Here is a 20,574-nt window from a genome sequence, read left to right as displayed (position 1 = left end):
AGTGACTTGCCCACAGTCATACAGCTGGGAAGTGGTTTCTAAGACCAAATTTGAACTCGGGTCTTCCTGACTTCAGGGCTGATGCTCTATCACTATGCTACCTAGTTCCCCCCAATACACTTATATCTTTCAGTGTATTAAGATAATGTCAAATGAGAAATACATATATGAATCCCAATACCTTGCATTTCTTTGGGTTAAAGTTTACATTTTTTGCTATAACATGTAGAAACTTTAGTGTATCATTCAAAGGAAAACTTTATAAGTAATTTAAAGGAAGAATTGTATGATATGGTTGTTAGCAACATTTAAATATGGCATTCTCAATATAAATTTTTTGAAAAATCTGACATAATTATTGAAAATTAAAATATATCTAAATGCTTACAAAACTTTCTTTACTGAAGGAAAAGAAGTCTATATGAAGAAGTTGTAAGAAATACAGAGGACTACTTAGGAGATATCATAATGGCCAAAAAATACATTGAAGGGAAAAAAAATGATTTGGATGCAGCTATGAGAATAGCAAGAGAATTGAAAATGTCGCCTTCCCTAAGAACATATTGTGACTTGAATCAGGTAATTTTGAGAACTCATTGAAAATTAAATATTTTGGTGGTAATTGATTTTGCATGTTTTTGAGACTGGAGGAGGTCTGGGAATTTATTTTGTGATTAAACACAAAAATTAATGAAGCAGAAAGCACTTAGGAGTGAAGCAATAAGCTAAGCATTGGACAAATATACAGAATATGTGCAAAATAGATTTTGTTCCTATTTTTCATCCTGGATCTCCTACCATTTGTAAGATTTGGTAAGGTCTTTAAAAACGTAGTTTATAAAATATATTTAAACTTTGTTAGTGTTAGTGAGTGTGTATATACACATACATATATTCAGTACGCTTTATTAGGCATATATACAGTCAGCATACATAGCCCACAGTGTATGGATACTTTATAAAATATTATTAGGTGCACTGACTTCTGACCAGAACAAATAGGAAAATCGTGTGTGTGTGTGTGTGTGTGTGTGTGTGTGTGTGTGTGTGTGTGTGTGTGTGTGTGTGTTTTCATTCAATCATAATAAAGAAAGGCTGTCATCAATTTTAGGGGAAAGGATAAGAGAGAGAAGTTAAAGGGGTTAGAATTACTACATAAAGTATCACTTTTATCTCCTTTGAACACTAGTCTAGAGACCCTTTCGTTGTCTTTAATATGCCAGTTAAACATGTCTTCAGGCATGTATGTACTTTGTACTATCAGGCACCTATGTTTTGAAGTAGAGGAAAATTTCAATCAAAGAAATGGATAGTTACTAAAACATCTTTTGTTCCCTTATACTTTTCTCAATTATCTTTTATCTCTAATGTATAGAGATCTTCTCATTTGTTAACTTGAATTAAAAGAAGACAACTAGTGGCTCAGAGCACTGGGCCTGAAGCCAGAAAGACTTGAGTTTAAATCCTGCCTGAGATGCTTCCTAGCTATATGGCTCTGGGCAAATCATTTAACCTCTTATTGCTTGACATAATGGATCTACTAGAGAAGTAAATGGCAAACCATTATAATATCTTTGTCAAGAAAACCCCAAATAGTGTCACAAAAAGTTGGACAGAACTGAACAACAATAATTGAATTAAGTTCCTTTAATTTCCACACCTAGATTGTGAACTTAGAAGTGTTCACTGCCTCACAACATTTCTCTCCCCTCCCCCCATTTCCTTCAGTACCTAACAGTGAATTGTACTTATTAAGCACTTAGAGAATTCTGATTTGATGACTAGCTGTGTTGGGTGGTTCCATCAGAAGGCAGAATGAATGTGGCCTCTAATTTTTCTATAGAGATCTTATTTCTATTTCACTCTTTTCCCAGAAAAAAGCCACATTTCTCTTTTAAGAGAGCCATCAGACTTAATTTTATAAATTACTTTTTGATATGTCTTTTGAATATAGATTATCCGTACTTTGAAGTTGGCATTTGAGAGTGAATTGTCAGAAGTAAGTTCTCTGAAATTCAGAAGTTCTCTCAGGTAAATAACTACTTTTGTATATATGTATATTTAAAATACATGATAATTGAGCGTAAATTTAAGCAGAAGTGATACATTGAACTTTTAGAGTTTCCCTATATAACTTAATTCCTAATTTTTATAATTACATTTATTTTTGTCTAAATATTGGACATTTACTTGCTGTTTAATCTAACAAATTGCTAAATTTGAAATTAGGAAATTTCATTAGGTGAAAGTTTCAATTATCTGAGTCCAACACTTGTACTTTTTTTTTTTTATAGGTTGATGAATATGAATTGTAATGAAATTATCTGTATGTTTAAAAATATGGGGAAAATTGAATTTGAAGAAACTACAAAGTAAGTCTTTACTTAAGAATAGCAAAATAATTGTTCATTCTGATAGAGCCTATTACACAGAATATGCCAAAAATTCATATGAAATTTTAATCATTGAAAGATTTATGATTTCATCTTCCTTTGAGGCAGCTTAGAAATTCGGTGAATAAAGGGAAGGGTCTAAGGTCAGAAGACTTCAGTTTAAATCCATCTTATTAGCCTTGTGACCCTGAACAAATTATATAACCTTTGTTATGTAAAGTGAGGATAATAGCTCCTACTTGTTGATAGGATTAAATAAGATAATTTGTCTAGTGTTTAGCACATAGCAGGAGCTATGTAAACGCTTATTCCTTTCATCTTTGTTAACATTTTTTTTTTTAAACCAATAAATACATACTCATCATAATGTAATAGAATACTGGAAATAATTTTTAAACATTTTTAAATGCAGTGAATTTTGTTAATGCTTTGAATTTAATAGCTTCAGAGATCTTTTTAAAAAATGACGTATAAGATATCAAAGAGTAAGAGTTGGAATATCTGGATTATAAAACTTCACATATGGGCTAGAGATCTTGGTAATGATAATAGTTTTAGAAAATCAAAAATCTACTAATAATGAGAATTTCAATACAAAGGGATAGATAGGATCAATGTAAGCATAAAGATTTGAGGACAGAATAATGGAATTAGGGACCCTTCAAATTGCAGTAACTACAATCCATCTATCAAGTTGATTCTACATTTGTAAATGAAGACTTAGATCTACTGTTCAAATCACCAAAAATAACCCAGTAAATACCATCTTATTTAATGGATTCATTACTAAATTTTAAAGAGAGAATAATGCATTTTTCTTAGTTTCTGATTTAATTTTTTAATACTTATGATTTAACATTGATTTTAAAAAATTTTTAAATTGCAAATTCTCTCCAACTGGCTCCTTCTCTACCCATTAAGGAAAGCAAGCAATATAATATCAGTTATATGTGTTCAATCATGCAAAATATTTTCGTATTAGCCAGATTGCAAAAGGTGGGGATCAGGGTTAAAGGCTTTGTATTTCATAAAGTTATCCATTTTACTTTATTTGATCCTCTCTGTTTTTTGTTTCTCAATTCCTCTTATCCATAAATCTGACATGTAAATATTTCTATGCTTCCCTTAGCTTAGGTGTTCTGTCTTAGATTTAAACATTTACTTCTTTTGACTTTACTTTGAGATACAACTATGTGAGATGTTGGTTTATGCTGTAATTTAATTTTAATATGAAAATAACTACTTTAAAAAAATCTCTGCCTCTTATTTCAAAATTTAAATCATAGTGAAAACATTGTTTATTTTGCAGCTCTTCAACAGGATTTACAATGTTCTACCATAAGAAAAATAAAATAAATGTTTTATATTTATGCATCAAAGCAGAACTTCAAAGTATAATAGTTTTAACCTTATTTTTTTCTTAACACCTTCACCTTTAAGCTTTTCCTATGTATTTCCCCAGATAGAGTTCTATTCTAACCTTTTTTTATTGATTAATGATGATAAAATATAGGCTGTTTTATTTTAAATCAACCAATATTACATTCAGAAAATGAAAATAATTTGCAAAAGAGAAAACTGAAGCTTCAGAGAATGAGTGGTTCAAGGTCATGTGGCAAGTTAATAGTAAAGTAAAACTCAGATCTCTTGACATTCAGTTGTTTTTATTATACACTATAAGTGGCTTCCTATTAAACCACTACCACAAGAACTTGATATGAAGAAATAAACCATTGCTTTTCCAGAGACAGAAAACTGTCCATAATTTTTAGAGACACAATTGAGAGTTCTGGATTGTTTTAGATCTCACAGTACTTTTGATGTCCATTTGATTCAGCGGACATTTACTAAATCTGGTTTGTGTAGAATAAAATGTTGAATGAGATAAAAATTTGACATAGTTTCTGCTTTCATAGACTGGAGGCCATTGCAAGTGTCTTAAGAAAGTGGGACTAAGTTATGGATAGCTTATTTTATTTTTCAATTAATAAGCATTTATTTTTTCCTCCCAACTCTTTTCTATCAATAAAGAAAAACAAAACTAGTAACAAATACATATAGTCAAGCAAAACAAATTCTCACATTATGAGTAACATCAAGAAGTAAATGACATTGAAGGGAATACTTTTTTTTCCTTTTTTTAAAAATTGGGGAAGATTTAGAAAGTTTCTTAGGCAGATGTTGGAAGGAATTCTTGGTAATAGAGAAATTGAAAATTCCTAAAAGGGTGATAAAAACAGGTAGGTAGTGCAGCAGATAGGATAGTTGTTGGCTCTTTTCTCAAGAGGATAATGATATCACAGAGGTGATTCTTGACATACAAGTGAACCTGGATTTCAGTGAGGGAGGCTGGGCAAGGTCACCTATCTAGAGACGTCTAGGTCCAGTCACTAGAGAGAGATCAGGACGACTGGAGATTGCTCTAAATACAGTGGGAAATTTGGGCCTTTTAAGCTAATATCTTTAACAGATCTCAGTTTGACTGAGGCAGTGCCCAATCATAATTAAGGATAGGTAAGAAATGAGACAGAATTGCCCCTTTTACCTAGGCAAAAAAATCAAAACAACAACAAAAAAAAAAAACAGTGGCATATGTGGAAAGAGAAACAGATGTGAGATGGATATACATACACATATCTACATATCTGTTATGTCTATAGAGTATAGAGAGAGACATAAATATGATTGAGATAGAGAGTGTGTGTGTGTGTGTGTGTGTGTGTGTTTGCTTACACTCAATCTACATTGATTTTTTTGATAATCCTTACCCATTTCTTTCTTCATGTGAGGTGAAGATATGTAGAAAAATTTATTTGCTCCAAAGTACTGTTGATGTACTTCTTGATGGATGGATCCTGGGGTACCTATGCTATTGAGATGTTCTTTTAGATTTAGATTTAATCATGAAAAAGAGATTACTGTCACATCAAATAAGTGAACAAATGGTATCAAAATTTTGTTAACCTGAACAGCTTCTAAATGCTTCTCAAACAGATTTCGTTCTGAAGAAAATGAAGGCTCTGGACAGAATGTTCATAAGCATACTAACAAGAAGGAATCTTCAAATTGTGATGCATACCTGTCTGTAGAAAAGAATAAATTTGAAATTACTGTAACAGATGATGAACCTCAGTCCCTTGTGCAGCATGAGGCTGGTGATGCACGTTCAGAAACAAAAAATACCCAGCACCAAGATGAAAAAGTGTCTGTGTCCTCCCCCAAAACTGTTGCTGTTTTACCACAAATGGGCTCTAGCCCTGATGTAATCATAGAAGAAATTATTGAAGAGGATCAAGAAAGTAAGTTAAGTGAAATTAAGTCATCCAAATCAAAATTCATATATATGTGAGGAAAAAAATAAACCTCTAAACAGTTATCTTTCTAGCTTCCTACGGGCATTGCAAATCTTTAAGATTAGTATTACTTCCTTATGGTCTCATCCCTGTTGTCTGTCACTTAGTTTTTCCTTTTCCCTATTCTCATGTACTATTATAGCCAATTCTATTTTCAATGTGATATTAGTTGAGTTTGTCTGATGTTAATTATGAATGTTATTGATTTGATAAAGAATTTGAGAAATTGATCCATGTAATGATATCAGAGAGGTGATACTTAGTTGTATCATACAAAGTGTGACTAAAATGGTATTGGGTTCTGTTGTGTATATTCTGCAATCAGTTTCATTTCTTAGTGATATCTTTTTTTTTTTTTTTTTTTTGCTGAGGTATTTGGGATTGAATGACATGCCCAGGGTCACACAGCTAGGAAGTGTCAAGTGTCTTGAGTCTAGATTTGAACTCGGGTCTTCCTGACTTCAGGGGCTGTCTTAGTAATACCTTAAATACAAATTTTTATGAAAAATGATTCAAGTTTAATTCTTCTGATAGATTTTTATAAATTTGCCAATGAATATATAAGCCTTATTTCACAAAATATAAAAAATGTTTTTAAACATGAAATATTATGCAATTAAATAAGGAAATTGTCATACAAGATTAAATATCTGCAATAGGCTGCAGTCTTGTTTGTTTGACACCTTGATTAAAAATAGGCAAAGTGGCCTGGCATGGGATGCTTTGGTGACCATGACCAATTTTGCTTTCTTTTCTTTTTTTTACTCTATCTTGCTGGTTCCTTTTTCCTTAGCGTCAAACATGCCTAGAACTCCCCTATCCTTTAAAACATTTCACTAGGCTCTATTTACCTCCTTGCCTTTTTGTTATGTATTATTTATCTTCAAGTTGTTGTCCTATATTTCTCTTCTCTTTCTCAGCGAAACTCCTTGACAGTTATTTAAACTTCAGGCCTCTACTTTCTCATTCACTGCATATCCCTTATTTCCAGCTTTATTGTTCAACTTAATCTGCTCTCTTCAGTAATTTCTTAATTGCCAGATCTGATAGCCTTTTCTCAATTCTCATTTTTCTTGAACTCTGCTATATTTGATGCAGTTGACTTCCTTGATTTTCTCTCCTCTTTGAGTTTTTGTGTCACTCTTCTTCTCCTACCTCAGTATTTTTTTTCAGGCACATTATCCCTATCAGGCTTGTCTAATTGTAGTTGTATTCCCAAGGTCTTACTCTAGGCCCTTTTTTCCCCTCTGTGCTATCTCAGTAACTCCATCAGCTTCTGTACAGTTAACTATTATCTTTATGCAGATTTCTCACAAATCTGTTATCTAATCCCATACTCTTTTAAGTTTCAGTCCTGCACCACCTTTTGAACATTTTAAAGTAAATGTTATGTAAATACCTGGAATTCAACATGGAGAAAGCTGAAACTCATTATCTTTCCCCTCAAACTTCACTATTTCTATTGTAGACACTACTATTCTTCCAGTCAGATTTATAATCCCAGAATTATTTGATACTCCTCATTATACTTACTTTATCTAATCCATTACAAAATCTTGCCTTTTCTACCTTCACAACATCTCTTAACCCTATCTCTTCTCCTTGCATGCATGGCTATAGCTTTATTTTAGGCCTTCCTTGTTTCTCATTTGTTACTGCAACAGCGTCCTAATACCCTGGAATGGGGAGATATTTGAAGCAGGAAGACCTGTTATCCATACTGCTGCCAAAGATTCTCTCCTTAAATGCAAAGCTGACCATATGAAAGCCCCTTCCCTCCCTAGTTCACTGGCTTCCTATTGCCTCTAGTATCAAATTTAAACTTTTCTGTTTAGCCTTTGAAGTTCTTCACATTGCAGTCTCAACCTCTTTCCAGCTTTAATTATTATTGTCACCTTTGCATTTTATGATCCAACTAAATTGGTCTCCTCTCTTCTTCACACATGGCTTTCCCAGTCATGTTTCTATAACTTTGCACTACTATCTCCAATAGTTGGAATCCTCTCCCTCTTCATCTCATAGAATTCCTCTTTTCCTTCTAGATCTAATATAAACATTTTCTACATCTTCTGATTACCCCAATGACTAGTATCCTTCCTCTCAAACTATCTTATATCTTATTTGATTTATTTATATAACGTAAACTTCATCCATAGAGGAATTATTCATTGTGTTCGTATTCTTAGTACCTAGCACAGTTCCTGGCATATAATAAATGCTTTAGAGTTCATTATTTCAAAATGACACAGAACAGAGTGAAACTTTAAATGACACTCTACCATTAAAATGCTTTAAGAATTTCTTGCAAATTAGGAGAATCCATCATGCATTTACTTTGTTATGCAAGGTGTCTTGTGTTTCAGGTACAGTTTTTAATGTGCTATTGTTCATGTTAACAAGATGAATACAATTACGTTTATTTCTTATTTTCTTGAAGCATACTTTATAGAGCATATAATGGAGGCTCCCAGACATCAAAAAAAACCTTTGCAGAAAAAGTCAGCACCTTTTGGACTGAAAGCAGGTAAATTAATTGCAATGTCTATATATATATATTTGACTTTGTGAGATTTGCAGTATGCACCTCTTTTGAGCAATGTTGAACAGCAAAAGACTAGGCTGAACCAGGTGTTTGCCACTTAGTTCAGTATCAGCTGTTGTCCAGTATCTGTGCTTCTTGATACCCCATGCCCCCCAAAAGTTATATATGATAAATATATGAATAATAAGGCCAAGTCTCATGCATTGAAATGAAATTGATTATAATCGTTGTTGTCAACCACTGAAGCTCTTGAAAGATCTAGAAATTCCCTGAAATTACTCAATCCAATTCTGTACTTTTTCTTCTGTCTAAAACTGCAGTTTGTAAGGGGGTCAAAGGAGTCATGCTTTATTTGAATATTATTTTTCCATTTGCTTAAAATACTGGTATTGCAAAAGTAGTTTTCTACTGTTCATTTCTGGTTTGACTAGGCTTGTTTAGGGATAATGAGTCACTAATATCACTGTGTTGTAACCTTGTTTTAAAAGGAAAATGTGTTCTAACTTCCAAACAGCTGACTTAGAATGACCTTTGAAACCAATACCCACTGATCAATTGTGAACAGACCATATTTTCAGAAGGCTGAAAAATGTTATTCTAAGTATTCCATGTGTTGTGCTAGAAGCCTTTTTTCTTTTCTTTTTCTTTTTTTCTTTCTTTTTTTTTTTTTTAACATCTTTTAGAATGCCTAACTGTTAGATTGGAATGTTAATTTCTCTAGAAAAATGCCATTGTAAATTATTCTTTGTAAGGTTCATTAATTAGAACCCAACTTATATCGTATTCATTTAGATTGTGTGATGACTCTCTTCTGCAGGTTCTCTAGAATTAGTCTTTGTGAGCCATGTAATACATCCTTGCCACTTTTATATTCGGAAGTATTCACAAAGAAAAAATGCAACAATATTGGAAAAGAAGTTGAACCATTTTTGCAACAAGAGTCTATACCTCAGTCCTTCAGATATTTTGGAGCTAGGTAATTAAGAAATATTACTCAAAAATGTTAATATTTTTGTGTCAAGGATATTTCAGTGTAGTAATGTTGACCTGATAGGTAAAGGAATCTCTGAATATAATGGTTTTGCTTCTAAACAGTAGGAAGGTTATAGTAGTGTCATAAATATTATTTTGTTATATTTATATAACTAGATTAATTAACATATCCTATATACTTGTAAACTTTTCAAATGATAGATGACTTTGAAAAATTATTAAATGGTCAAGGGAAATATAACATTATTCAACTTCTTAGAACATGGTGAAGGAAATATTTTTGAAGATAATACAATTAAGTGGAACCTATAAAGAAAAACAGTAAATGTATTGTCCTTTTATTTATACAGCACTTTTACTGTGGCATTCTTTATACATTATTCCTAGATTTTTTATCATTCTTGTTGTTTTTTATTTTTATTTTCCCCAGTTACATGTAAAACATTTTTGTTCTACGTGTGCATTCATTTTTTATATATTTCCATATAAATTGTGTTGGAAAAGAAAAATCAGAACAAAAAGGAAAAACAACAAGGAAAAGAAAACAAAGGGAAAAAGTGAACATAGCATGTGTTGATTTACTCTCCACTCTCCACAGTTCTCTTTGGATGCAGATGGTATTTTTCATTCAAAGTTCATTGGAATTGCCTTGGATAACTGAACTGCTGAAATGAATCAAGTCTGTGATGGTTGATCCTGTTGCTATCTTCCTGTTATTATATACAATGTTTTCCTGGTTTTGTTTATTTCACTTGACATCAGTTTATAAAATCAGCCTGTTCATAATTTTTTATAGAAGAATAAATATTCCATTATCTTCATATACTATAACTTATTCAGCTGTTTCCCAACTGATGGGCATCTATTCATTTCCAATTCTTTGCCACTGCTACAAACATCTTTGCACATAGAAGTCCTTTTCCCTGTTTGGAATACAGACTTGGCAGTGGCATTGCTGGATCAAAGAGATGCAGCCTTTTATAGCCATTTGAGCATAGGTCCAAATTGCTCTCCAGAATAGTTGAATCGGTTCACAATTCCATCAACGATGCATTAGTGTTCTAATTTTCCCCACTTTCCCTTCAACATTGATCAGTATCTTTTCCTGTCATCTTAGCCAATCTGAGAGGTGTGTAGTATTCTCTGAGTTGTTTTAATTGGAGCGTTTTTTCATATAACTATAGATGGTTTTAATTTATCTGAGAATTGTCTGTTCATATCCTTTGCCTATTTATCATTTGAGGAATGACTTTTATTCTTATAAATTTGACTCAGTTACTTACATATTGTAGAAATGAGGCCCTTATCAGAAACACTGGCAGTAAAAAATTTTTTCCCAGCTTTCTGCTTCTTTTAATCTTATTTTGTTTGTGCAAAAACTTCTTAATTTAATATAATCAAAATTATCCATTTCAAATTTCATAATGTTCTCTGGTTCTTAATTTGCTTATAGTATCACTCTTTACACCTAAACCATGTACCCTTTTTGACCTTATTTTGTAATTATTTTTTCCTAGTTCTGTGATATTTTTTGGCAGTTTGATAGGACATTGAACAAGTAGACTAATTTAGGTAGAATTGTCCTTTAAAAAAAAATTAGCTCAGCCTACCCATGAACAATTGGTATTTTCCCATTTATTTAGATCTCACTATATTTGTGTGAAAAGTGTTTTGTAACTGATCATATTGTTGCTGGATTTATTTTGGCAGATAGACACCCAAATATTTTATTTTTTCTAGTTATTTTAAATGGAAATTTCTCTTGCTGCTAGATTTTGTTAGTAACATATAGAAATGCTGGTGATTTTTATGGGTTTATATACTGCAACTTTGCTAAAGCCATTAATTGTTTCAAATAGATTTGATTAATTTTCTGTTATACTATCATCTCTGCAGAGAGTGCTAGTTTTATCTCCTCATTACCTACTCTAATTCCTTTGATTTCTTTTTCTTATTGCTAAAGCAATATTTCTTGTATAGTATTGAATAATTGTCGTAATAATGGGCATCCTTGTTTCACCCTTGGTCTAACCGGGAATGTATCTAGCTTCTTATTATAAATGATGTTTGCTGGTGGTTTTAGATAAATGTTGCTTATCAGTTTAAGAAAAACTCTATTTCTGTGCTCTTTGGTGTTTTTAATAGAAATGCTTGTTATATTTTGTCAAAAGCTTTTTGTAAGTTTTGTTATTGATATGGTCTATTATGTCAATAATTTATATAATACTGAACCAGCTCTGCATTCCTGGTATAAATTCTACTTAGTCATTGTGTATTATCCTGCTGACAAATCTTTACTATTTATTTAAATTGTTTGCATCAATATTCATTAAGATGGGTTTATAATTTTCTTTCCCTATTTTGGCTTCTCCTAATTTAGGTATCAACACCATATTTGTGTCATAGAAGCAATTTAGCAGAACATTTTCTTAGTCTATTTTTCCAAATAGTTTACATAATGTTGGAATTAATTGTTCTTTAAATGTTTTGGTAGAATTCACTTGTAAATCCATTTGTCTCTGGAGATTTTTTTCCTTAGGAAGTCCATCTGTGGCCTGTTCAATTTCTTTTTTTCTAAAATTGGCTTATTTAAGTTATTTCCTCTTTTGTTAATCTGTGCAATTTATATTTTTGTAAAAATTCATTCATTTCAATTAAATTGTTAGATTTGTTGGCATACGTTTGGGCAAAATAGGTCTCGATTTCTTCTTTGGTAAGTTCATAGTTTTCGTTTTTTGTTGCTAGTAATTTGGTTTTTTTTTCCTTTCCTTTTTTCTAATTAAATTAACCAAAGATTTATCTATTTTGTTGGGTTTATTTGGTATTTAATTGGGGGTTTTAATTTGTTCTTTTTCAATTTTTTTTAATTTCATAGGCAATTCCTTGATCTTTCTCTATTTTATTCATGTAACTACTTAGAGATATAAAATTTCCCCTAAGAATTGCTTTGATTACATTCCATAAGTTTTGGTATGTTGACTCATTATTGTCATTCTCTTTGATGAAATTATTGTTTCTTTAGAATTTGATTATTTAATTTCATTCAATTCCAATTGGTTTTTAGTCTTTCCCTGGCCCATGATCTGAAAGGAAGCATTTACTGTTTCTGCCTTTTTGCATTTAAATGTGAGATTTTAAAGTCCTAATACATGGTTAATTTTTGTGTAGGTGTCATGCACTGCTGAGAAAAAGATATTCTTTTCTATCTTTTTCAGTTTTCTACCACAGTCTATCAATATGTTTTCTAAGATTCTGTTAGTCTCCTTAATTTCTTTCTTGTTTATTTTGTGCTTTATTTAATTCTGAGAGGGGAGAGGTTGAAGTCCCCCACTAGTATAGTTTTGCTCTCTATTTCTTCTTGTAACTACCTTAACTTCTCTAAGAATTTGGATGCTGTACTGCTTGGTACATATATGTTTAGTGTCCATACCACTTTATTGTGGTACCCTTTAATTAGAACTGTTTTACTTTTGGTTTATCTGAGATCTAAATTTCTACCCTTTATTTTGTTGCTTCAGCTGAAGCATAATAAATTCTGCTCCAGTTTTTTACCCTTACTCTGTATGTATCTCTGTTTCAAAAGTATTTCTTATAAGCAACATATTATAAGATTCTGGTTTTTAATCCACTCTCTTTGCTGCTGTTTCATGGGAGAGTTCACCCCATTCTCATTCACAGTTATAAATATCATCTATATTATTAGTTATTATTACCAGTATTTCTCTCTATCCTCTCACCTCTACATATACTTTTCTTTTTCCACCCTGTCCCTCTTAGTATTTTGTTTCTAACTCATTTTGCCCTTGATCTGTCCTCCCTTCTCTTTGTTCTTTTTCCTTCCCTTTTCTTTCCCCTTTCTCCTCCTCCTCCTATATAGGTTAGATAAATTTCTATACCCAACTGAGTGCCAAAGCTAATGCAATTAAGCTTCAGATAATGCTCATTCCCTTCCCTTCCTTCCCTCTTTTGTAATTGGGCTTTTGTGCCTTTTCACATGATCTAATTTGTCCCATTTCTACCTACTGCTGCTGCTTCTCCCAGTACAATCTTTTCCTACCCATTAATGTCTTTCTTTTAATATCATTACCTTTGAGCACTTTATGCTCATACTCTCTATCTACCTATGCCCCCTCTAACTACCCTGATAAAAGATATAATTCTCAAGAGTGACAAGTATCACATTCCCATCTAGGGATGTTAACAGTTTGAGCTTTTTATATATATATATATTTTTTTTCCTTTCTTTCTTTCCTGTTTACCTTTCTGTGCTTTTCGAGTCCTGTGTTTATAGGTAAAATTTTCTGCTTAGTTCTGATCTTCTTAATAGAAATGATTGAAAGTCCCCTATTTCACCATCGAATTCATGTCACACTGCTTTCTAGTTTTTTCATCAATTTTTGTCAGCTAGTGAATTCTTGCCCTAATAACTGGGATCTTTACATTTGTCAAATACTAAGTTACAGTGATAATTTAGTTTTGTGTTTTACATAACTGACCTGTTTCTCTGATCTATCACTGTTTATTAGCTAGATTGTTTTGACGATTGCTTCTTCATAATATAATTTGAAATTTGCTGCTGCTAGATTGCCTTCACTTTTTTTTTCCTTTGATTCCCTTGATATTCTTGACATTTTATTCTTCCAGGTGAATTTTGTTGTTTTTCTAGTTTTAAAAAATAATTCTTTGTTAGTCTGATTGATATGGTATTGAATAAACCATTTAAATAGAATTGTCATTTTATTGACTCGATCTACCCATGAGTAATTATCTGCCTTTATTTGTATGAAAAGTATTTTGTAATTGTATTCATATAGTCCTTGGGTTTGTCTTAGAAGGTAGACTCCCAAGCATTTTATATTGTTGCAGTTATTTTAAACAGACTTTCTATCTTTATCTGTTTTTGTTGGTGGCATATAAAAATGCTGTTTTATGTGAATTTATTTTACAATCCTTTAACTTTGCTAAAGTTAATTATTTCATCTAGATTTTATTTCTCTCAGATTTTCTAGTTATATCATTTTCAGAGTGATAATTTTCTCTTTACATATTCTTCAGATTATTTTTCTTATCTCACTGCTATAGTTACCATTTCTACAACAGTATTGAATAATAATTAATGGACATCTTTGCTTCATCCCTAATCTAATTAGAAAGGCTTCTAACTTATCTCCATTACAGATAATGCTTATTCTTAGTTTTAGACACTTTATCGTTTTAAGAAAAACTCCATTTATTCTTTTGCTTTCTAGTATTTTTTAGTTTGAGCAAAGTATATATTTTTAAAGCTTATTTTATTTGAAAACACAGTAAGAAAAAAAGAAAAACAGAAAAGGAATTTAAAACAAAATAAAGCAAAACAAGAGAACATTGTCATGTGCCCAGCAGAACATCAGGGAGAATTTGAAATACATAACAAATTACCAAATTCAAGAAAGTGTGTGTGTGTGTGTGTGTGTGTCTGTAGATACATATCTATATATCAATAGATATATAGATATATTAGTATAAGAAATTATATTCATAAATTACCATTTTTTCTTTACTTTCCTGTAAATTGTTCTTTGGTTCTCTGCTGCGTACCTTATTTACTTTTTTTCCCCTTTCATCAGTCCTATCAACTCTAAGCAAGCTGCAGTTAAGAAAAGATATATTTATGTATACGTATGTAGAAACACACACATTCTCCCTCTCTCTCTCTCTCTCTCTCTCTCTCTCTCTCTCATTCACTTATTCACTCCCCTGCCGACACTCTAATTCTGCTCCATAATTTACCCTCCTTTGTCTTCTTCCCTCATTCTTTGCTTCCCCATCCACCCATCTCTCTTCCCTTATTTCTTGATAGTTTTTGAAGATCCTTGATGGTATATGAGGTTTTGCCTATTGGACCCATTCTCGATGTGAGTAGGTTTTCAGAATTACAAGCCTTCCTCCCCTGTCTGATGCCTCAGTGACTATTCTTCCTCTGTTACCTCATTTGTATAACATGATTATTATTTTTACTTTAACTCTGCCATCAGTCTTTCTTTTGAGCTACCTATTGTTGATGTGAATATTAAACATATAGCGTTTCCATGTTAAAAAAAAAAAATTGTCCATGTTTACAGTTTGTCCATGTTGAGTTCCTTAAAATTGAGCTTTGCTATTGGCTTTTATATGTTAAATTTTCTGAAAATCTGCAAGTTCATTGAATATTCATTTTTTTCTCATTCAAAATTATAGAAAATATTGCTGGATATATTTTTGGCCACTGGCCTAGTTCTTTTGATTGTCGGTAGATATGATTCCAAGACCTGCAATCTTTTATTGTAGCTGCTGGTAAGTCTTGTACAGTTTTATTTGTAGCTTCAGCATATTTGAAATTTTTTTTCTTGCAAAATTTTTTCTTTGATCTGGAGGTTTTCAAAATGTGACAATAATAATTCCTGTGTGTTTTCCACAAAATCTCTTTGAGGTAGTAATCAGTAGATTTTTTCTATTTTTTATTTCTACTTTCCCCTCATCTTCTATCACTCCAGGACAATCTTTTTGGATTATTTCCTGCATTATTTTCTGCATTCCTCAAGGTTCTCTTTTTGGTCACAACTTTTAGGCAGTCCATAATATTCTTATATTTTCTCTTCTTGATCTGTTCTTCAGATCTCTCATTTTTCTTGTTTTACTTTCTTTTCTTTCTCATTCTTTATAATCTGCCTTTTTATTTCTTGGTCTATCATAGCTTCACTGGCTTACCCTTGCCCAATTTTAATTTTCAAAGAATTATTTTCATCTTTAAGACTATGTACCTCTTTTTCTAGTTAGTTGACTTCCCCCCCACAATTTTCTTTTTCTTTCATGGCTTTTATTTATTTATCGTTTTTCCTCCATATCTCTCATTTAATTTTTAAATGCCTTTTTGAGTTTTTCTGTAAATTCTCTCTGAGTGAGGAGCCATTTCACGTTACTCTTTGGAGTAGACGTCTTCCCTCCCCACACACAAGTATCCTCTGAACATGAATCCTAGTTTTCCCTGTTCCCTTAATATATTTCAATGGTGGGCTTTCTTCTTTGCCAGTTTATTTTTTTAAATAAGAGGTCTTAGTGTAAGCACTTCTAATCCTGGGATGGAGGGACATGGTGCCCTCAAGCTTGTCTTCAGCTCTCTACTCTGATCAGGAATCCCAAACCCAAGAGTTCCCTCTACTGCAGGTGCCCATAGCCACAGCAGTATGTCTGCACTGAGTGCCAGTTCTTCTCAGCAGCACAGCTGGCCTGGCATTCCCAATCAGCTGAGGTTCCCTCAGTTTTTCTAGACTCAAACCTGAATTCCATAAACAGTCAGGAAGGTGAAAGTCTCTGTGATTCTTGCTGAGGCTCCAGCCACACCTAGGTAGCTCTAAGGGTCCCCATTTGATGTTTTTGTGGAGCTAGCCCAGAGGTGTTTGCACTTCAGACAGGTTATTCCCTAACCCAGGATCTTTAGGTCTCTTGGGTTGTATCAGAAGGACCTTATTCTGCCTCATATCTAATTGATTTTGCACTAGTTTGCCCTGAGGCCCAAATTTGTTCTATTTTTGGGAAGAAATCTGGAGAGCTTGAAATTTACCAACCTATTCCACTATTTTCCCAGAATCCTCTCCTTCTAATATTTTTAAATAGGAATGGGACTTGTATTTTGTTGTAAGCTTTTCTTCTATTGATATATGATTTTTTTGTTGATATATTTGGTTGTTTTTGATATGGTCATCTTGGTTTATAGCTTTTCTAATATTGGACCAATGTCAGCCCTTAATTTCTAATATAAATCCCAACTAATCAGTATATGATTTTTGGGATATGTTGCTATAATCTCATTGTTAGCATTTTATTTAAAATTTTTGCATCAATATTCATTAGAGAATTGGTCTAAAGGCTTTTTCCTGTTGATTTCTGTGGTTTAAATATCAATCTTATTTTATCATAGAAGGAATTTGGTGTATGACTCGTTTATTTTTTTAGGTAGTTTATAGAGTAATGGAATTAATTGTTCTTTTAAATGTTTGGTAGAATTTACTTGGAACTTTACCCGGTCTAAAAGATTTTTTTCTCAGTGCTGATTTATTGCTTGGTCAATTTCTCTTTATGGGAGGTTATTTAAATATTTTTTCCTCTTGTTCATCTAGGCAATTCATATGCTTGTAAATATTCATGTAAGTTACTTAGATTGTCAGTTTTATTGACATATAATTGGAAAGAATTACTCCATAAATTGCTTTAAATTCATCTTTGTGGTAGTACTTGCACTTTTTTTTTTCCATTTTTGATACCAACAATTTGGTTTTTTATTTAAATGAAATTAAGCAGTGGCTTATCTTTTTTATTTATTTATTTTTTAAGAAAAAATAAAAGCAATCCTACTTTTATGTATTCAGAAAGGTGTTTTTTTTTTTTTTTTTTAATCTCACATTTTTTCCAGGATTTTTGTTTTGTTATTTAATTGGAGATTTTTAATTTGTTCTTTTTCTAGGTGTTTTTTTTTTAATTGTATGATCTGATATCTTTTATTGACAGAAACATTGAGAAATTTTTCTTTAAGTAATAATGCTTTGGTTGCATGGGACAAAGCTTTAGATATGATCTAGGCCCAGTCCTTAATTTTACAGATGAAAAACAAAATGAGAGATGTAAGTTCTCTGTGGGTCATACATTCAGTTAGGACTAAGGTGAACTTAGAATTTACATAGATCTTTTGGTGAAAAGTTATGAGAGAAGGAGCAAAAGAAAGACGAGTTGAAGAAAGATCTTGAAGGTGACTTTGGAACACTTTTCGAATTACAGTGATTTAATTTAGGGAAGGAATACTTGGGAAGATGGAAGGAGAAAGAAGAGCCTAGGCTGAAAGAGCAAGAAGGGGGTTTGACTTGAAGAGGAAAGAAAGGGAGAGTACACCTCAAAGAGAAGAAAATAGAGGAAGGGGACAGCTAGATGGTGCAGTAGATAGACCACCAGCCCTGAAGTCAGGAGGACCTGATTTCAAATCTGGTCTCACTTAACACTTCCTAGCTTTGTGACTTTGGGCAAGTCCACTTAATCCCAATTGCCTCAGCAAAAAAAAAAAAAAGAAAGAAAGAAAAGAAAATAGAGGAAGGATCAAGCTGAAAAACCTGAGAGGAGTTCTTAGACTTGTCAAAGTTCCAGAGTTGAAAGTGACATTAAGGACCCAGAAACAGTTGACCACAGCATTTTCCCAAGAGAACAAATAGCAAGAAAAACAAGGGGGAACAAATCACAGTCATGGAGAACAAATAGAAATCTGCAAGCACCTGCATAAAACGAAGTGTTTGTTTTTGCCAGGGCCACATAACTGTTATCCGTGTCACTACAGACTGGTCTCCCTTCTAGGACATAAGCTAAAAGGGCTTGACTAGCTTTTTTCCACTTTCCCAAGTTATAAAGGGAAATAATTTCTTTTTAAAAATGAAGAAATATTTTAGTGTAAAAACAATAAAAATGATCTAAAGAGACATGGAATTTTGACAAATCAGGAGTGGGGTGAGTGAAAAAGGGAAAGATGACTATTGAATATTTGCAACTAAGTAGTAGTAGCTTTTCCTGAAGAGGAGCAGCTAGAGCTTTTTCTGGGAGGAGGAAATTACTTGTGTTCCAAAGAATGATAACATGAATCCATAGGGGGTCTTCTGTAATTCAGTTCAATAAACATCAAATGCCTACTTGGAGGCAGACATTGTGTTAAATGCTAAGGATACAAAAAGAGACAAGAGTTCCTGTCCTCAAAGAAGTTAAAATCTTCATAGGGGAATATACAAACAAATATATACAAAGTAAGCTATATATAGCATAAATAGGAAATAATAGGTAAAACACTGAAAAGAAGAATTAAGAAATTCTCTCAGTAGGTGGAATTTTAGATAGGACCTAAAGGAAGCCAGGTGATTTAGTAATTAATCAGAGCAGAGGAGGCTTTCTAGGCATGGGAGACCAGAGAAAATGTCTAGATGGGTTAGATTATAATGTCTAGATGCTAGTGTCAGTGTGAAAAAGTGCATATGGAGAATAAAATATAAGACCAATAGAAATTCTAGCAAGCAGGGCCTAGAGGAGCTTTGAATTTGAGTTAGGGGTGTGACAGAATTTGACTTCTATTTTAGGAAAATTCACTTTAATGGTTGGAGACTTAAGTGAAGAGACTTGAATCAGACAAGCTCACCCTCAGAATGTTGCAAGGGTATAGGCATAAGGTGATGAGGGCTTGTACCAGAGTAGCAATGGCATTATAAGGGGGAAAAAAGAGATAATTTGAGAGATGCTGACAATCCCTGGAACAGAGTGGATTTGGAGTGGTGTTGAGGTCAGAGAGAACAAAGAATTCAGGGTGACTACTGGGTTATATGCCTGAAGGACTGGAAAGTTGGTGTTGCCCTCTGCAATAATAGGGAGCAAAAGAGTTTTGGAGGAGTTCTGTCTTAGATTTAATTGCATTTAAGATGTAAATTGGACAGCCAGTTCAAAATGTCTGAAAGGCAGTTGAGTACATAAGATGGGAAGTCATCAAAGAGATTGGATCAGGAAAGGTACATCTGAGAATTACTAGCATAGAAATAATAATTAAATTCATAGTAGGTGATGACTACAGCATAGAGAAAAGCTTCTTAAACTGTAGGTTTCAACCTCATATGGCATCATATAATTGAGTGGGAGAGGTTTATGAAGTTATAATTTATTATCAGCAAATGTTTAATTTTTGTATACCTATTTTATATACTCAGGGTCATTTTTTTTTTATCCAGGGTTTCTTTCTTTCTTTTTTTTTTTTTACTTTTGCTGAGGCAAATGGGGTTAAGTGACTTGCCCAGGGTCACACAGCTAGGACATGTTAAATGTCTGAGGTCAGATTTGAACTCAGGTCCTCTTGACTCCAGGGCTAGTGCTCTATCCACTGCACCACCTAGCTGCCCCCTCAGGGTCATTTTTAAGAAACTCTGGTATATAGAGAGAAGACAATCCAGGACAGAAGTCTGAAACATCTACAATTAGAGGGTATTATTTAAAGGAGAATCCAGCAAAAGAGTGAGAAGGAGCAGTTAGTTAGATTGATAGGAGTAAAATGAAGGGAGAATGGTGTCCTGAAAACCTAGAAGAAAGACTAAATCTAGGAAGAAAGAGTGATCAGCAATGTCAAAAGATGCAGAAATCGAGGAGGAGGAGGATTAGGAAAGGGTTTGGCTCTTTACAGGTCATTAGTAACTTTGGAGAAAGGAGTTTTGGAGAATATAAGAAGTTGAGAATGAGAGGAGAGAAAACAGGTGCTGAATGTAGA

At 32.7% G+C, this 20,574-nt stretch overlaps 1 protein-coding gene across 1 annotated transcript in view; it reads left to right on the top strand.

Annotated features, from left to right (window-relative positions):
* The window catches only part of RNF17 (ring finger protein 17), a 119,175-nt gene that overhangs the window by 21,580 nt on the left and 77,021 nt on the right, over window positions 1-20,574 (top strand). Inside the window, exons 7-12 of the mRNA XM_051986619.1 lie at window positions 408-579; window positions 1,955-2,031; window positions 2,295-2,372; window positions 5,388-5,692; window positions 8,184-8,270; window positions 9,106-9,264. Coding sequence (XP_051842579.1) covers window positions 408-579; window positions 1,955-2,031; window positions 2,295-2,372; window positions 5,388-5,692; window positions 8,184-8,270; window positions 9,106-9,264 — 878 coding nt within the window. The remainder of the gene's footprint in view (window positions 1-407; window positions 580-1,954; window positions 2,032-2,294; window positions 2,373-5,387; window positions 5,693-8,183; window positions 8,271-9,105; window positions 9,265-20,574) is intronic.

The sequence above is a fragment of the Antechinus flavipes genome, chromosome 3 (genome assembly GCF_016432865.1).
Source record: "Antechinus flavipes isolate AdamAnt ecotype Samford, QLD, Australia chromosome 3, AdamAnt_v2, whole genome shotgun sequence".
In the NCBI taxonomy this organism is placed as follows: domain Eukaryota; kingdom Metazoa; phylum Chordata; class Mammalia; order Dasyuromorphia; family Dasyuridae; genus Antechinus; species Antechinus flavipes.
This window is presented reverse-complemented; position numbering and strand designations above follow the sequence as displayed.